Source organism: Zonotrichia leucophrys, unplaced genomic scaffold (genome assembly GCF_028769735.1).
Source record: "Zonotrichia leucophrys gambelii isolate GWCS_2022_RI unplaced genomic scaffold, RI_Zleu_2.0 Scaffold_58_302659, whole genome shotgun sequence".
In the NCBI taxonomy this organism is placed as follows: Eukaryota; Metazoa; Chordata; class Aves; order Passeriformes; family Passerellidae; genus Zonotrichia; species Zonotrichia leucophrys.
The window spans coordinates 1-19,326 of NW_026992263.1; the positions used below are offsets into that span (position 1 = coordinate 1).

General features: G+C 50.1%; 2 protein-coding genes across 2 annotated transcripts in view; both read right to left on the reverse strand.

Annotated features, from left to right (window-relative positions):
* Nucleotides 1-384: 384 nt before the first annotated feature.
* LOC135460574 (prostasin-like) lies at nt 385-10,059 on the reverse strand (the record flags this gene model as incomplete). The annotated part of the gene is made up of 5 exons (XM_064737463.1): nt 385-608; nt 2,320-2,654; nt 4,915-5,077; nt 7,029-7,061; nt 10,050-10,059. Coding segments are annotated over 5 exons (765 nt in total), but the record flags the coding sequence as incomplete, so codon positions are not given.
* Nucleotides 10,060-10,838: 779 nt separating this feature from the next.
* The window catches only part of FUS (FUS RNA binding protein), a gene marked incomplete at its 5' end in the record, with an annotated part of 32,258 nt that continues 23,770 nt past the window's right edge, over nt 10,839-19,326 (reverse strand). The window contains 4 exons of the mRNA XM_064737441.1: nt 10,839-10,939; nt 13,195-13,333; nt 16,743-16,840; nt 17,849-17,954. Of these exons, the coding sequence (XP_064593511.1) occupies nt 10,900-10,939; nt 13,195-13,333; nt 16,743-16,840; nt 17,849-17,954 (383 nt within the window). The remainder of the gene's footprint in view (nt 10,940-13,194; nt 13,334-16,742; nt 16,841-17,848; nt 17,955-19,326) is intronic.

Below are 19,326 nucleotides of genomic sequence, written 5' to 3' on the forward strand. Positions count from 1 at the left end.
TGGACACAGTGAGGATAAAGAGGGACATCAAGGTGACTCCAAGAGGTGACACTGAGGGGGGGGGGCAGGCAGGGACACGGGGAGGTGACAGCGGTGACACCGACACAGGGGTGAGTGGCACAGAGGGAAGGTGACACCGAGAGGTGACACCGACAGGGGGAGGTGACACCAAGAGGTGACACCGACACAGGGAGGACACACAGGGAGGTGACACCGACAGGGGGAGGTGACACCGAGAGGTGACACCGACACAGGGGGAGGTGACACGGACACAGGGGTGGCACAGGGGGAGGTGACACCGACACAGGGAGGACACACAGGGAGGTGACACCGAGAGGTGACACCAACACACGGGGAGGTGACACCGGTGTCACACACACGCACCTGGCAGGCGTCGCGCTGTCCCTGGGGCAGGCCGGCGCACAGCGTGTCCCCCGCCGGTGTCCCCAGCTCTGTCCCTGTGTCCCCTGTCATTGTCCCTGTCCCTGTCCCTGTCCCTGTGTCCCCTGTCCCTGTCACTGTCCCCAGCGCGTACAGGCAGCGGCAATGGCGCCGGCTCAGCAGCGGCACCTCCAGCTGCTGCAGCGTCTTGGGCGGTGGCAGCGGCACTGAGGGGACAATGGGGACACCACGGGGTCACCTGGGGTCACCAAGATGTCCCCAGCCCTGTCCTGGTCACCCTGGGTGTCCCCAGCCCTGTCCTGTGGTCATTGTGGTGTCCCCAACCCCGTCCTGTGGTCATTGTGGTGTCCCCAACCCCGTCCTGGGGACACCCTGGTGTCCCCAATTCCCCCTCAGTCTCCCCAATGTCCCCATTGTCACCCACCGGCCGTCCGGACGTGTCCCCACCCGGTATCCCAATGTCCCCAGTGGTGTCCCCAATGGTGTCCCCAATGTCCCCAATGGTGTCCCCTTGTCCCCGTTGTCACCCACCGGCCGTCCAGACATGTCCCCAGTGATGTCCTCAATGGTGTCCCCAATGTCCCCATGTCCCCACTGTCACCCACCGGCCGTCCAGACGTGTCCCCAATGGTGTCCTCATGTCCCCACCCAGTGTCCCCATGTCCCCAATGGTGTCCCCATGTCCCCAGTGTCACCCACCGGCCGTCCGGACGTGTCCCCAGCCGGTGTCCCCATGTCCCCAATGGTGTCCCCATGTCCCCAGCCGGTGTCCCCATCTCCCCAATGATGTCCCAGTGTCCCCATGTCCCCAATGGTGTCCCCACTGTCACCCACCGGCCGTCCGGACGTGTCCCCAATGATGTCCCCAATGGTGCCCCCAGTGATGTCCCCATGTTCCCAATGATGTCCCCAGTGATGTCCCACTGTCCCCAATGGTGTCCCCCATATCCCCAATGATGTCCCAGTGTCCCCAATGGTGTCCCCATATCCCCAATGATGTCCCAGTGTCCCCAGTGTCACCCACCGGCCGTCCGCACGTGTCCCCAGCCGGTGTCCCCAATGTCCCCAGTGATGTCCCACTGTCCCCAATGGTGTCCCAGTGTCCCCAATGTCCCCATGTCCCCAGTGTCACCCACCGGCCATCCGGACGTGTCCCCAGCCGGTGTCCCCAATGTCCCCAATGGTGTCCCCATGTCCCCAATGATGTCCCCATGTCCCCACTGTCACCCACCGGCCGTCCGGACGTGTCCCCAGTGATGTCCCCATGTCCCCAGGGTGTCCCCAATGGTGTCCCCATGTCCCCCATGATGTCCCCGTTGTCACCCACCGGCCGTCCGGACGTGTCCCCATGTCCCCAATGTCCCAGTGTCCCCATGTCCCCAATGTCCCCATGTCCCCAATGATGTCCCCCATGATGTCCCAATGATGTCCCAGTGTCCCCAATGTTGTCCCCAGTGATGTCCCAGTGTCCCCAATGATGTCCCCAATGGTGTCCCCAATGATGTCCCCGTGTCCCCAATGGTGTCCCCATGTCCCCAATGGTGTCCCCATGTCCCCAATGTCCCCATGTCCCCAATGGTGTCCCCATGTCCCCAATGGTGTCCCCATGTCCCCATTGTCACCCACCGGCCGTCCGGACGTGTCCCCACCCAGTATCCCCAATGTCCCCAGTGATGTCCCAATGTCCCCGTTGTCACCCACCGGCCGTCCGGACGTGTCCCCAATGGTGTCCCCATGTCCCCAATGTCCCAGTGTCCCCAATGGTGTCCCCATGTCCCCACTGTCACCCACCGGCCGTCCGGACGTGTCCCCAATGGTGTCCCCATGTCCCCAATGTCCCCAATGGTGTCCCCAATGATGTCCCCATGTCCCCAGTGATGTCCCCATGTCCCCAATGATGTCCCCACTGTCACCCACCGGCCGTCCGGACGTGTCCCCAGCCGGTGACGGTGCAGTTCATGCCGGGGTCAAAGGTCACTCCAGCAGCAGGGAGGCACACGGGCCGTACCAAGCGCGAGGGGCTGGCGGGGGGGTCCAGCCGGGCCAGCGCCAGATCCCCCGCCATGTCCACGCCCCCGCTGACGTCACCCCCCGTGACGTCATCATCCCGCCGCCGCCGCCCGCTGTCGTGATAGTCGCGATAGGCCGGGTGACGCGCGACGGAGGCCACGCCCCTCACCTGGGCGTCGGGGGGGGGGGACAGGAGCTGCAGGACCCCCAGCGTCACCCGGTACTCGGGGAGGGGGTTCTCCCTATGGGGAATTTGGGGTCAGGAATCGGGAATTTGGGGTTTTTGGGGGGAAAATTTGGGGTTTTTGGGTGAATTGGGGAGGGTTTGGGGGGGTTTGAGGGGAGTTTTGGGGGGATTTCAGGGGGTTTTGGGGGGTCCTGAAAGGGTCACCCGGTATTTGGGGGGGGGGTTCTCCCTAGGGGGAATTTGGGGTCAGGAATCGGGAATTTGGGGTTTTGGGGGAAATTTGGGGTTTTTGGGGAAATTTGGGGTTTTTGGGGAGTTTTGGGTGAATTGGGGAGGGTTTGGGGTCAGGAATTGGGATTTTGGGGGGTCCTGAAAGGGTCACCCGGTATTTGGGGAGGGGGTTCTCCCTATGGGGAAAGCGGAATTTGGGGTTTTTGGGGAAATTTTGGGGTTTTTGGGGAGTTTTGGGTGAATTGGGGAGGGTTTGGGGGGGTTTGAGGGGAGTTTTGGGGGGATTTCAGGGGGTTTTGGGGGTTTTGGGGGGGTTTTTGGGGGGTCCTGAAAGGGTCACCCGGTATTTGGGGAGGGGGTTCTCCCTATGGGGAAAGCGGAATTTGGGGGTTTTGGGGAAATTTGGGGGTTTTGGGTGAATTGGGGAGGGTTTGGGGTCAGGAATTGGGATTTTGGGGGGATTTTGGGGGGTCCTGAAAGGGTCACCCGGTATTTGGGGAGGGGGTTCTCCCTACGGGGAATTTGGGGTCAGGAATCGGGAATTTGGGGTTTTTGGGGGAAATTTGGGGTTTTTGGGGAGTTTTGGGTGAATTGGGGAGGGTTTGGGGTCAGGAATTGGGATTTTGGGGGGGTTTTGGGGGGTCCTGAAAGGGTCACCCGGTATTTGGGGAGGGGGTTCTCCCTATGGGGAAAGCGGAATTTGGGGTTTTTGGGGAATTTTGGGGTTTTTGGGGAGTTTTGGGTAAATCCTGAGTATTTCTGGGGATAGTTCAGGGTATTTTGGGGTAAAATCCCAGGGTATTTTTGGGGGGGATATTTTTGGGGTAAATTCCATGGTTTTTGGATCATTCCCAGCGGTATTTTGGGGTAAATATCAAGGTTATTTTTGGGGGTATTTTGGAGTAAATCCCGGGGTAATTTTGGGGTATTTTGGGGTAAATCCCAGCTATTTTTGGGTCATTCCCAGCAGTATTTCGGGGTAAATTCCAGGTGTTTTGGGGTAAATCCCAGGGTATTTTGGGGGATATTTTGGGGTAAATCCCAGGGTATTTTAGGGATATTTTGGGGTAAATCCCAGGTGTTTTGGGGATATTTTGGGGTAAATCCCAGGGTATGTTTGGGGATATTTCAGGGTATTTTGGGGGATATTTTGGGGTAAATCCCAGGGTATTTTTGGGGATATTTCAGGGTCTATTCCAGGGTATTTCTGGGGATATTTTGGGGTAAATCCCAGGGTTATTTTGGGGATATTTTGGGGTAAATCCCAGGGTATTTTGGGTTAAATTCCAGGGTATTTTGGGGATATTTCAGGGTAAATCCCAGCTATTTTGGGGTCGTTCCCAGCAGTATTTCAGGGTAAATCCCAGGGTATTTTGGGGTAAATCCCAGGGTATTTTGGGGATATTTTGGGGTAAATCCCAGGGTATATTTTGGGTCTATTTCAGGGTATTTTGGGGATATTTTGGGGTAAATCCCAGGGTATTTTGGGTCTATTTCAGGGTAAATCCCAGGATATTTTTGGGGATATTTCAGGGTCTATTCCAGGGTATTTCTGGGGATATTTTGGGGTAAATCCCAGGGTATTTTGGGGGATATTTTGGGGTAAATCCCAGGGTTATTTTAGGGTAAATCCCGGCGATTTTTGGGGTCATTCCCAGCAGTATTTCGGGGTAAATCCCGGGGTATTTTGGGGCTATTTTGGGGTAAATCCCGGCTATTTTTGGGGTAAATCCCCGGGTATTTTGGGTCTATTTCAGGGTAAATTCCAGGCTATTTTTGGGGATATTTCAGGGTAAATCCCAGGGTTATTTTGGGGCTATTTTGGGGTAAATCCCAGGGTATTTTGGGGATATTTCAGGGTAAATCCCAGGGTATTTTTGGGGATATTTTGGGGTAAATCCCAGGGTTATTTTGGGGTAAATCCTGGCTATTTTTGGGGTCATTCCCAGCAGTATTTCAGGGTAAATCCCAGGGTATTTTGGGGATATTTTGGGGTAAATCCCAGGGTATTTTGGGGGATATTTTGGGGTATTTTGGGGGATATTTTGGGGTGAAACGGGGCGTTTTTGGGGTGTTTTACTCACGGCGGGAAGCAGTGGGCGGCCGTCAGCACCCAGGCGGGGGCGATCAGGGCCCCCCCGCAGACGTGGCGCCCCCTGAAGGCCACGCTGACCGTCCATGGCCACTGCCCCTCCTGCGCCCCCGAGCCCCCCACCACGCGCCGGTGCACGGGGGTCCCGCACGGCACTGCGGGGGTTAAAATGGAGCCGTCCATTTAACGGGAACCCCCCCCAAAAATGGAGGCATCCATTTAAAGGGACCACCTAAAAATGGAGCTATCCCGTTATAGGGAACACCCCCCAAAAATGGAGCAATCCCCTTATAGGGAACCCCCCCAAAAATGGAGCCATCCATTTAAAGGGAACCCCCCCCAAAAATGGAGCCATCCATTTAAAGGGAACACCCCCCAAAAATGGAGCCATCCATTTAAAAGGAACCCCCCAAAAATGGAGCCATCCATTTAAAGGGAACCCCCCCCCCCAAAAATGGAGCCATCCATTCAAAGGGAACCCCCCCAAAAATGGAGCCATCCATTTAAAGGGAACCCCCAAAAATGGAGCCATCCATTTAAAGGGAACCCCCCCCAAAAATGGAGCCATCCATTTAAAGGGAACCCCCAAAAATGGAGCCATCCATTTAAAGGGAACCCCCATAAATGGAGCCATCCATTTAAAGGGAACCCCCTAAAAATGGAGCTGTCCATTTAAAGGGAACCCCCCCATAAATGGAGCCATCCATTTAAAGGGACCACCTAAAAATGGAGCCATCCATTTAACGGGAACACCCCTCAAAAGTGGAGCCATCCATTTAAAGGGAACCCCCAAAGTGCCATCCTTTTAAAGGGAACCCCCCCCAGACCCAATTCAGGGAACCACCCCAAAAATGGAGCCATCCATTTAACGGGAACACCCCCCAAAAATGGAGCCATCCATTTAAAGGGAACCCCCCCAAAATGGAGCCATCCATTTAAAGGGAACCCCCCCCCCAAAAATGGAGCCATCCATTTAAAGGGAACCCCCAAAAATGGAGCCATCCATGTAAAGGGAACCCCCAAAAATGGAGCCGTCCCCTTATAGGGAACACCCCCCAAAAATGGAGTCATCCATTTAAAGGGAACCCCCCCCAAAAATGGAGTCTTCCATTTAAAGGGACCACCTAAAAATGGAGCCATCCATTTAAAGGGAACACCCCCCAAAAAATGGAGCCATCCATTTAAAGGGACCACCTAAAAATGGAGCTATCCCGTTATAGGGAACCCCCCCCAAAAATGGAGCCATTCATTTAAAGGGAACGCCCCCCAAAAAATGGAGCCATCCATTTAAAGGGAACCCCCAAAAATGGAGCCATCCATTTAAAGGGAACCCCCCCAAAAATGGAGCCATCCATTTAAAGGGAACCCCCCCAAAAATGGAGCCATCCATTTAAAGGGAACACCCCCCAAAAAAATGGAACAATCCATTTAAAGGGAACCCCCAAAAATGGAGTCATCCATTTAAAGGAACCCTCCCAAAAATGGATGGCTCCATTTAAAGGGAACCCCCCAAAAATGGAGCCATCCATTTAAAGGGAACCCTCCCCCCCCCAAAATGGAGCCATCCATTTAAAGGGAACCCCCCCAAAAATGGAGCCATCCATTTAAAGGAACCCTCCAAAAATGGAGCCATCCATTTAAAGGAACCCCCCCCCAAAATGGAGCCATCCATTTAAAGGGAACCCCTGCCCCCAAAAATGGAGCCATCCATTTAAAGGGAACCCCCCCCAAAAATGGAGCCATCCATTTAAAGGGGACCCCCCCCATAAATGGAGCCATCCCCTTATAGGGAACAGCACCCAGACCCAAATTAGGGGGTACCCCCCAAAATGGGAGCCATCCCCTTATAGGGAACAGCACCCAGACCCAAATTAGGGGGTACCCCCCAAAATGGGACCCCATCCCCTTATAGGGAACCCCCAAAATGGGAGCCATTCCCTTAAGGAACCCCCCCCCCAAAAAAAATGGGATATCCCCCTCTAAAAATGGGACTCATCCCAAAAACAGGAACCCCAAAAATGGGACCCCTCCCCTTAAGGGACCCCAGAATTCAGGACCCCCCAAGCCCAGGGACCCTTCCCAGGTGTTTTCCCCTCCCCTCCTCACCTGGGTCATCTTCTGCTGCCACCCCCCAGTGACCTGTGAGAAACAAGGGGGGGTTTGATGACGTCAGAGACGCTTTTTGGGGACCCCCCCTATTAAGATGATGACGTCATTTCCCCCTCGGGGGTGACCTGGCCGGACATTGGGGCCACCCCAACATCCGGGATGGCAGCGGGCATCCGGGGCGAGCCGGAAAAACCGGCCCTGGAATGTGAGCTGTGGAACCCCCCCCCCCGTGCCCTGCGCGTGGTACCTTCCTGCGACACCTGGGTGACCTTTGACCCCTCTATGTGTCCCCTGTGACCCCCCCCGTGTGTCCATTGTGCCCCCCCCAATGTCCCCTCTGACCCCCCCAATGTCCCCCCAAAATCCTCACAGCCCCCTCAAAACCGCGTCCTCAAAATTGTCTTAATTAAATTTTTTTTTGCTTCTGATCCCCTCGATTTTTAAATTTCGGGTTCCCTCAGACCCTTTTTCTGTGTCACCTCACAGCCTCAAAATCCCCCAATAAGAATCCTCCCACAAAATCCTTTCAAACCGCCCCAAAATCCTCTCGGAATCCCCTCAGGATCTCCCAAACCCCCTCAACATTTTTAAAATCCCCTCGGATTTCCCCAAAACCCCCTCAGATTTCCCCAAAACCCCCTCAGAACCCCCTCAAATCCCCTCGGATTTCCCCAAAACCCCCTCAGAACCCCCCCCAAATCCCCTCAGACACCTCCTAAATTCCCTCACGTTCGTCCCTGCCCAAAATCGCCTCAGAAAAATCCGAAATTCCCTCAGATTCTTTTCCCGCCTTTTTTCTCCCCTCAGAACAACCCCAAATCCCCCCGGATTCTCCCCAAAATCCCCTCACGGTTTTTCTTCCGCCTCATCCTCTCGGATGCTCCCTCCCCAAATTTCTTCCCAATTCCCCGCAAAAAAACCCTCAGAAACCCCCAAATCCCCTCAGAAAATCCAAAATCTCAGAAAATCCCAAATCCCCTCGGATTCCCCTCAAATCCCCTCGCGGTTCCCCGCAAAAATCTCCTCAAGTTTTTCGTCCTGAATTCTCTCCCGATCCCCTTTAATTCCCCCCAAAATCCCCTCAGACCCTCCCAAATCCCCTCAGATGCCCCTAAACCTCCTCAGAACACCCCAAAAATCTCCTGATATCTCCCCAAAATCTCATGATTACCCCAAAAATCCCCTCACGATTCCACCAAAAATCCCTTCACGGTTCCCCCTGAAATCTCCTCAGGATTCCCGCCCAAAATCCCCTCACGTTTCTCTCCAAAAACCCCAAAAATCCTCTCACGATTCCCTCCAAAAAACCCCTTAAAATCACCACGGGACACCCCAAAACATCCTTTCAAATCCCTTTAAACTCCTCCAAATCCCTTCAAAAACGCCCAAATCCCTTCGGGCACCCCAATTTCCCTCAGAACCCCCAAATCCCCTCACGATTCCCGCCAAAAATCCCCTCACGATTCCCCGTTGAAATTCACTCACGATTTTCTCCCGAAAACACTTCACATCCCCACAGGACCCCTCCAAACCCTCTCAGGAACTCCCAAACCCCTCAGATTCCCCCAAAATCCTTCATGCACCCCCAAATCCCCTCAGGACCCTCTTAAATCCCCTCAAACTCCCCCAAATCCCTTCGGACACCCCCAATCCCCTCAGACTCTCCTCAATCTCCTCACAATTCCCGCCAAAATCCCCTCACGAGTCCCTGTTAAAATACCTTCACGATTCCCTCCCAAATCCCCTCAGTACCCCCTCAAAACCCCCCAAATCCATCAGGATCCCTCTAAAATCCCCTCAAACTCTCCTTAATCTCCTCACAATTCCCGCCAAAATCCCCTCACGAGTCCCTGTTAAAATACCTTCACGATTCCCTCTCAAATCCCCTCAGTACCCCTCAAAACCCCCAAATCCATCAGGATCCCTCTAAAATCCCCTCAAACTCTCCTTAATCTCCTCACAATTCCCGCCAAAATCCCCTCACGAGTCCCTGTTAAAATACCTTCACGATTCCCTCTCAAATCCCCTCAGGACCCTCTTAAATCCCCTCAAACTCTCCCAAATCCCTTCGGACACCCCCAATCCCCTCAGACTCTCCTTAATCTCCTCACAATTCCCGCCAAAATCCCCTCACGAGTCCCTGTTAAAATACCTTCACGATTCCCTCCCAAATCCCCTCAGACCCCCCCCAAACCCCCCCAAACCCCCCCAAATCCATCAGGATCCCTCTAAAATCCCCTCAGACTCTCCTTAATCTCCTCACAATTTCCGCCAAAATCCCCTCACGAGTCCCTGTTAAAATACCGTCATGATTCCCTCTCAAATCCCCTCAGTACCCCCTCAAACCCCCCCAAATCCATCAGGATCCCTCTAAAATCCCCTCAAACTCTCCTTAATCTCCTCACAATTCCCGCCAAAATCCCCTCACGAGTCCCTGGTTAAAATACCTTCACGATTCCCTCTCAAATCCCCTCAAAGCCCCTCAGTACCCCCTCAAAACCCCCCAAATCCATCAGGATCCCTCTAAAATCCCCTCAAACTCTCCTTAATCTCCTCACAATTCCCGCCAAAATCCCCTCACGAGTCCCTGTTAAAATACCTTCACGATTCCCTCCCAAATCCCCTCAGTACCCCCTCAAAACCCCCCAAATCCATCAGGATCCCTCTAAACTCCCCTCAAACTCCTCAGATTGCCCCAAATCGCCTCTCACCGCCCGGCAGCAGCAGCAGAAGCGGCAGCAGCAACCCCAGCCCCGCTCCAGGCCCCGCTCTCGGCTCCCGCCGCCGCCTCCTCATCGCTCCCGGGCCGCTGTGGCCGCCGGCACCTTCCGGCCCCACCGTGTCCCCTCACCTGAAGGGCGGCCACGCCCCGTTGTACCTGTCCGGAATCTGCCGCCACACCCCTCACCTGGCCGCCAGCACACGCCCCTGCCACCTGCACAGGCACTTCCTGCCCTCCCGCACCTGCGCTGAGGCCGCGGTTCCCGCACCCGAACGGGGATCGGCCGCTCCTCTCACCTGAGCGAGGTCACGGCTCTGTTTGGTTGGGAAATCGCTGTTCCCGCACACCTGGACAGGTACGCGAGCCCCTGACACCTGTACGGGCGCCTGGGGCCCCTCATGGCGGCGTCCCCTCAGCGCTCCCGCCGTAACGAAACCACGCCCCCAATACCCATTTATGGGCAAACCACGCCCCTCAATACCCATTTATGGTCAAACCACGCCCCCTTAGGAACCATTTATGGTCAAACCACGCCCCCTCAAGACCCGATTATGGTCAAACCACGCCCCTTAAGCATAAGTAGCAACCAAGCCACACCCCCGTTCTCCATTTATGGCAGAACCACGCCCACTGCACTAAGTTTGCCCTCCTAAACCACACCCTCATCTATTTGATTAAGCCACGCCCCTTATGCTAATACAGCCCAGCACTCTACGTACCAGGTGTAAACACGCTCAAGCCACGCCCCGCAGTCTATTTATGGTCATACCACGCCCATTATGCAGATTAACCTCCCCAGGCCCGCCCCACCCTGCCCCCTTAAAGAGCCCCATCCTAATTTAGGCGCCCTACCCTTCATGACATCAGCGTTTAACGATCTCGTTAATGACCTCGCTAATGAACCCCGCGGCCGGAAGTGCCTCATTAGCCCATTAATAACCTCACAACGCGGCCACGCCCCCTTTCCCATCCCCATCCAATCAGCAGCGGCCCCGAATCCTTCCCCCAAATTCGCTTTATTGGGGGGGGGGAAGGGTTAAAAGCGGGTGGGGGCGGGGCCCGCGGGGGGAGGGGGCGGGGCCATGGGGGGAGGGGCAGAAATACAAAACGGGGGTGGGGGCGGGGCCAAGGGGGGGGGGGAGGGGCTCAATATGGCCGCTCGCGTCGGTCCTGCCGGTGGTCACCCCTGTGGATGGACATTAATTAGTGATTAACGTTAATTACTGACATTAATTAATCCTGGGATTCCCCCCATCCCATCTATCGCCTTCAAAAACCCCAAAATCCCCCAAATTCACCCCAAAATCCCTCAAATTCACCCCAAAATCCCCCAAATTCACCCCAAAATCCCTCAAATTCACCCCAAAATCCCCCAAATTCACCCCAAAATCCCCAAATTCACCCCAAAATCCCTCAAATTCAACCCAAAATCCCCCAAATTTACCCCAAAATCCCCCAAATTTACCCCAAAATCCCTGCAGGTTCCGCCCCAAAATCCCATTTTCCCCCAAAATCCGTTTTTGTCCCCAAAAATTACAAGAATTTTCCCAAAATCTCGGTTTTTCTCCAGATTTACCCCAAATCCCCTGATTTTCCACCCAAAATCTCCCTTTTTTCATCATTTCGCCAAATCCCAGGTGTATCCCCCCAAATTCCCCATTTTTTCCCAAAATCCCCAAATTCCCCCCCTAATTCCCTATTTGCTCCCGATTTTTTCCCCAAAATCCCAGGTTTATCGCCCCAAAATCCTCAATTTTTTTCACCCAAAATCTTCATTTTTTTTCCCAAAATCCCAGGTTTATCTCCCCAAAACCCCAAGATTATCTCCCCAAAATCCAAGTTTTATGCCCCCAAAATCTTCATTTTTTCCCAAAAACCCAGGTTTATCCCCCCAAATTCCCCATTTTTTCCCAAAATCCCCATTTCCGCCCCAAATTCCCTTTTAATTTTCTCCCCAAAATCTCTTGTTTACCCCCCCAAAATCCCCATTTTTTTCCCAAAATCCCCATTTCCCACCAAACTTCCCTCCCATTTTTCTCCCCAAAATCCCAGGTTTATCCCCACAAAATTCCCCATTTATTCCCCAAAATCCCAGTTTTATCCCCCCAAAATCTTCATTTTTTCCCAAAAACCCAGGTTTATCTCCCCAAATTCCTTATTTCCTCTCAAAATTCCCCATTCCCTCCCAATTTTTCCCCCAAAATCCCAGGTTTACCCCCCAGGAATCTCAGGTTTATCTCCCCAAATTCCCCATTTTTTCCCCCAAAATTCCCTATTCCCTCCCATTTTTTTCCCCAAAATCCCACTTTTATTCCTCCAAAATTCCCCATTTATTCCCCAAAATCCCCATTTCCCTATATGCTCCTGATTTTCCCCCAAAATCCCAAGTTTATCCCCCAGAATCGCAGGTTTATCCCCCAAACTCCGTTTTTTCCAAAATCCCAGGTTTATCCCCCAAAATCCCCATTCTTTCCCAAAATCCCCATTTCCCCCCAAATTCCCTATATGCTCCCAATTTTTTTCCCCAAAATCTCAGGTTTATTCCCCCAAAATCCCCATTTTTTCCCCCCAAATTTCCTGTTTTATCCCAAAATCTACATATTTTTCCCAAAATCCCCATTTCCCACCAAACTTCCCTCCCATTTTTCTCCCCAAAATCCCAGGTTTATCCCCCCAAATTCCCCATTTTTTCCCCAAATCCCCATTTCCCCCCAAATTCCCTATTCCCTCCCATTTTTTTCCCCAAAATCCCAGGTTTATCCCCCCAAATTCCCCGTTTTTTCCCAAAATCCCCATATTTCCCCCCAAATTCCCTATTCCCTCCCAATTTTTTCCCAAAATCCCAGGTTTATCCCCCCAAAATCCCCATTTTTTCCCCCCCTAATTCCCTATTCACTCCCAATTTTCTCCCCAAAATCCACTTTTATCCCCCAAATTCCTCATTTTTCCCAAAATCCCCATTTCCCCTCCAAATTCCCTATTCGCTCCTGATTTTTTCCCCAGAATCCCCATATTTCCCCAAAGATTCCCTATTCGCTCCCATTTTTTCCCCAAAAATTCAGGTTTATCTCCCCAAAATCCCAGGTTTATCCCCCAAATTCCCCATTTCTTCCCCTCAAATTCCCTATTCACTCCCAGATTTTTTTCCCCAAAATCCCAGGTTTATCCCCCCAAAATCCCCATTTTTTCCCCAAAATTCCCATTTCCCCCCCAAAATTCCCTCTCAATTTTTCCCCAAAAATCTCGTTTACCCCCCGAAATTCCCAGTTTTATCCCCCAAAATCTCTATTTTTTCCCCCAAATTCCCCATTTTCCCCCCCAAATTCCCCATTCCCTCCCAATTTTTCCCCAAAATCCCAGGTTTATCCCCCCGAATATTCCCATTTTTCCCCAAAATCCCCATTTTTCCCCAATCCCCCATTTCTCCCCCCATTCTCCCACCTGCTGTCCATCTTGCCGGGCCCGAAGCCGCCCCGGTCGCCTCCTCGGCCGCCCCTGAAGCCGCCGCGGTCGCCGCGACCCCGGAACCCTCCCCGGTCAAAGCCCCCGCGGCCGCCACGGCGATCCTCGAACCCACCACCTGAAACAGGTGTGTAAATGTGTGTAAAGGTGTGTACAGGTGTGTAATTGTGTGTAATTGTGTGTAATTGTGTGTACAGGTGAGCCCCGGAACCCTCCCCGGTCAAAGCCCCCGCGGCCGCCGCGCCGATCCTCGAATCCACCACCTGTAATGGGTGTGTAAATGTGTGTAACAGGTGTGTAATTGTGTGTATGGGTGTGTCCAGGTGTGCCCCGGAACCCTCCCCGGTCAAAGCCCCCGCGGCCGCCGCGCCGATCCTCGAACCCTCCACCTGAAACAGGTGTGAACAGGTGTGTAATTGTGTGATACAGGTGTGTAACAGGTGTGTAATTGTGTGTAATTGTGTGTCCAACCCTCCCCGGTCAAAGCCCCCGCGGCCGCCACGGCGATCCTCGAACCCACCACCTGTAACGGGTGTGAACAGGTGTGTAAATGTGTGATACAGGTGTGTAACAGGTGTGTACAGGTGTGTAATTGTGTGTACAGGTGAGCCCCGGAACCCTCCCCGGTCAAAGCCCCCGCGGCCGCCGCGCCGGTCCTCGAACCCTCCACCTGTAATGGGTGTGTAAATGTGTGTAAATGTGTGTTATTGTGTGTAACAGGTGTGTAATTGTGTGTAATTGTGTGTCCAACCCTCCCCGGTCAAAGCCCCCGCGGCCGCCACGCCGATCCTCGAACCCTCCACCTGAAACAGGTGTGTAAATGTGTGTAAATGTGTGTAACAGGTGTGTAAATGTGTGTAATTGTGTGTAATTGTGTGTCCAACCCGCCCCGGTCAAAGCCCCCGCGGCCGCCACGGCGATCCTCGAAACCACCACCTGAAACGGGTGTGAACAGGTGTGAAATGGTGTGTAAATGTGTGTAAATGTGTGTAACAGGTGTGTAATTGTGTGTAAAGGTGTGTAATTGTGTGTACAGGTGTGCCCAGGTGTATTTTGGGTCTATTTTTGGGTGTATTTTCGGTATATTTGAGTGTATTTTGGGTATATTTTGAGTGTATTTTTGTTGTACTTTGGGTGTATTTTGGGTGTATTATGGGGGTATTTTGTGTATATTTTGTGTATATTTTGTGTATATTTTTGGTATATTTTGGGTATATTTTGGGTATATTTTGTGTATATTTAGTGTATATTTAGTGTATATTTTGTGTATATTTTGTGTGTATTTTGTGTATATCTTGGGTGTATTTTGGGTGTATTTCGGGTATATTTTTGTGTGTATTTTGTGTGTATTTTGTGTGTATTTTGTGTGTATTTTGGGTATATTTTGGGTATATTTTGGGTATATTTTATGTGTATTTTGGGTGTGATTTGGGTCTATTCTGGGTATATTTTGGGTAAATTTCGGGTATATTATGGGTGTATTTTCGGTATATTTTGGGTGTATTTTGGGTATATTTTGGGTGTATTTTGGGTATATTTTTGGGCATATTTTGGGTATATTTTGGGTGCATTTTTGGTGTATTTTGGGTATATTTTGGGTCTATTTTGGGTGTAGTTTGGGTCTATTTTGGGTGTGCCCAGGTGAATTTTTGGGTGTATTTTGGGTATATTTTCGGTGCATTTTTAGGTGTGTTTTGGGGTATTTTGGGTGTATTTTGGGTGTGTTTTAGCTGTTCCTTACCCATGTGGTTTCCTCCTCCTCCTCCTCCTCCTCCTCCTCCTCCTCCTCCTCCTCGGCCGCCCCCGGGGTATTTTGGGTGTATTTTGTGTGTATTTTTTGGTGTATTTTGGGTGTATTTTGGGTCTATTTTGGGTATATTTTGCGTATATTTCAGGTGTATTTTGGGTCTATTTTTGGGTGCGTTTTGGGTCTATTTTGGGTCTATTTTGGGGTATTTTGGGCATATTTTGAGTATATTTTGGGAGTATTTTCGGTATATTTTGGGTGTATTTTGGGTATATTTTGGGTGTATTTTGGGTATATTTTTGGGCATATTTTGGGTATATTTTGGGTGCATTTTTGGTGTATTTTGGGTATATTTGGGTGTATTATCGGTATATTTTGGGTATATTTTAGGTGTATTTTGGGTCTATTTTTGGATATATTTTGAGTGTATTGTTGTTGTACTTTGGGTGTATTTTGTGTATATTTTGGGTATATTTTGTGTGTATTTTGGGTGTATTGTGGGTGCATTTTGGGTCTATTTTGGGTGTATTTTGGGTGTATTTTGGGTGTATTTTTGTGTCATTTTGGGTGTATTTTTGGGTGTATTTTAGGGGTATTTCAGCTGTTCCTTACTCATGTGGTTTCCTCCCCTCCTCCTCCTCCTCCTCCTCCTCCTCCTCGGCCGCCCCCGGGGTATTTTGTGTATATTTTGGGTGTATTTTGGGTATATTTAGGGTATATTTTGTGTATATTTTGGGTATATTTTGTGTATATTTTGGGTATATTTCAGGTCTATTTTGGGTCTATTTTTGGGTATATTTTGGGTCTATTTTGTGTATATTTTGTGTATATTTTGTGTGTATTTTGGGTGTATTTTGTGTATATTTGGGTGTATTTCAGCTGTTCCTTACCCATGTGGTTTCCTCCTCCTCCTCCTCCTCCTCCTCCTCCTCCTCGGCCGCCCCCGGGGTATTTTGGGTCTATTTTGTGTATATTTTGTGTATATTTTTGGTGTATTTTGTGTATATTTTGGGTGTATTTCAGCTGTTCCTTACCCATGTGGTTTCCTCCTCCTCCTCCTCCTCCTCCTCCTCCTCCTCCTCGGCCGCCCCCGGGGTATTTTGGGTATATTTTGTGTATATTTTGTGTATATTTTGTGTATATTTTGTGTGTATTTTGTGTGTATTTTGTGTATATTTTGTGTATATTTTGTGTATATTTTGTGTATATTTTGGGTATATTTTGGGTATATTTTGGGTATATTTTGTGTGTATTTTGTGTGTATTTTGTGTATATTTTGTGTATATTTTGTGTATATTTTGTGTATATTTTGGGTATATTTTGGGTGTATTTTGGGTGTATATTTGGGTATATTTTGTGTATATTTTTTGTGTATTTTGGGTATATTTTGGATATATTTCAGGTATATTTTGGGTCTATTTTAAGTGTATTTTGGGTCTATTTTTGAGTATATTTTGGGTGTATTTTGGGTGTATTTTAGGTGTATTTTGGGTGTATTTTGGGTCTATTTTTGGGTGCATTTTGGGTCTATTTTTGGGTATATTTTGGGTCTATTTTTGGTGTGATTTGGGTATATTTCGGGTATATTATGGGTGTATTTTGGGTATATCTTGTGTGTATTTTGGGTGTATTTTGGGTCTATTTTTGTGTATATTTTGTGTATGTTTTGTGTGTATTTGGGTGTATTTTAGCTGTTCCTTACCCATGTGGTTTCCTCCTCCTCCTCCTCCTCCTCCTCCTCCTCCTCCTCGGCCGCCCCCGGGGTATTTTCCGGCCCCGCCCCCGCCCAGGTGAGGCCCCCCGGGCCCCCCCTCGGGTTTGGGCGCCTTGCATTGGTTGCACTCGTTCCGCCACGAGAAGTTCATGTTCTCGCACGCCCTGCGGGTGACGTCATCGGTGACGTCATCAGTGACGTCACAGCAACGCCGATGATGTCACAGACCCAGCACGTCCCAGTTTGTCCCCCATTTCTCCCAATTCCCCCCCAAATTGGGTCTCACGCGCCCAGTGATGACGTCATCAGTGACGTCACCACAGCGCCGGTGACATCACACCCCTCCCAGTTCCCCCAGTTCCTCCCAGTTCATCCCAAACCCCTCCCCGTGTTCTCTCATGCACCCTGTGACGTCACAGCGACGTCATCAGTGACGTCACCATGTCCTCAGTGATGTCACAGACACATCCCATCCCAGTCCCTCCCAGTATAACCCAGTATATCCCAGTATAACCCAGTATATCCCAGTATACCCCAGTATAACCCAGTATATCCCAGTATATCCCAGTATAACCCAGTATATCCCAGTATAACCCAGTATAACCCAGTATATCCCAGTATAAACCAGTATAACCCAGTATATCCCAGTATAACCCAGTATATCCCAGTATATCCCAGTATATCCCAGTAAAACCAGTATAAACCAGTATAACCCTCCCAGTACATCCCAGTATAACCCAGTATAACCCTCCCAGTATAACCCATTACAAACCAGTATCACGCTCCCAGTATAACCAGTATAACCAGTATATTATCAGTCACTCACGGGTTGGGGCATTTCCAGTCCCCGCTCTCTGCTGGGCCCCTCCCAGTATATCCCAGTATAACCCAGTATATCCCAGTATAACCCTCCCAGTACATCCCAGTATAACCCAGTATAACCCAGTATATCCCAGTATAACCCAGTATATCCCAGTATAACCCAGTATAACCCTCCCAGTATAACCCAGTATATCCCAGTATATCCATTACTCACGGGTTGGGGCATTTCCAGTCCCCCGCTCTCTGCTGGGCCCCTCCCAGTATAACCCAGTACACCCCAGTATAACCCAGTATACCCAGTATAACCATCCCAGTATATCCCAGTATAAACCAGTATATCGGTCACTCACGGGTTGGGGCATTTCCAGTCGCCCGCTCTCTGCTGGGCCCCTCCCCCTCCCGTGAAGCCGCCGCGGCCGCCGGAGCCGGAGCCGAACCCGCCCCGGCCCATGGGGCCTGAAATGGGGGAAAAAATGGGGATTTTGGTTAAAAATGGGAATAAAAGAGACTTTACAGAGAGAAATGGGGATTCTGGGAAAAAACCCGGGGATTTTGGGAAAAAAAATGGGGATTTTGGGAAAAAAATGGGGATTTTGGGGTGAAAAAATGGGGATTTTGGGAAAAAAAATGGAGATTTTGGGGTGAGAAATGGGAATGGCCAAACCCATGGGGCCTGGAAATGGGGGGAAAATGGGAATTTTGGGAAAAATGGGGAAAAATAATGGGATTTTGGGGGGAGGAATTGGGATTCTGGTAAAAAAAATGGGGATTGTGGTAAAAAAATGGGAATTTTGGTAAAAAAAAATTAGGATTTTGGGGGGAGAAATGGAGATTTTTGGGTTAAAAAAAATGGGGATTTTTGGGAAAAAAATTTTTGGTTAAAAAATGGAGATTTTTGGTTAAAAAATGGGGATTTTTGGGTGAAAAAATGGAGATTTTTGGGTGAGAAATGGGAATGGCCGAACCCGCCCCGGCCCATGGGGCCTGAAAATGGGGAAAATAATGGGAATTTTGGGAATAAATGGGGAAATAATGGGATTTTAGGGGGAGGAATTGGGATTTTGGTAAAAAATCCGGGGATTTTGGTAAAAAAATGGGGATTTTGGGAAAAAAAATGGGGATTTTGGGATGAGAAATGGAGATTTTTGGCTGAAAAATGGGAATGGCCAAACCCATGGGGCCTGGAAATGGGGAAAAAGAATGGGGATTTTGGGAGGAAAAATGGGCAAAAAATGGGATTTTAGGAGGAGGAATTGGGTTTTGGTTAAAAAAAATGGGGTTTTTGGGGTGAAAAAAGTGAATTTTGGGGTAGAAAATGGGAACTTTGGGCTAAAAAAGGTGAATTTTGAGCTAGAAAATCAGGATTTCAGGGCAGAAATGGGGATTTTAAGCTACAGAAGGGGGGTTTTGGGGTGCAAAGGTGAATTTTGGGTTAAAAAGGTGAATTTTGGGTTAAAAAGATGAATTTTGTTTCATAAAAGGTGAATTTTGGGGTTCAAAGGTGAATTTTGGTGTGAATAAGGTAAATTTTGGGGTGAAAAGGTGAATTTTGGGTTATAAAAGGTGAATTTTGTTTTACAAAAGATGAATTTTGGGGTGAAAAGGGGGATTTTGGTGTGAATAAGGTGAATTTTGGGTTAAAAAAGGTGAATTTTTGGGTACAAAAAGGGGATTTGGGCTAAAAAAGGAGAATTTTGGGGTACAAAAACCAGATTTGGGATGGAAAGGTAAATTTTGGGTTACAAAAGGTGAATTTTTGGGTGAAAAAGGTGAATTTTTGGGGTACAAAAACCGGATTTAGGATGGAAAAGTGAATTTTGGGTGAAAA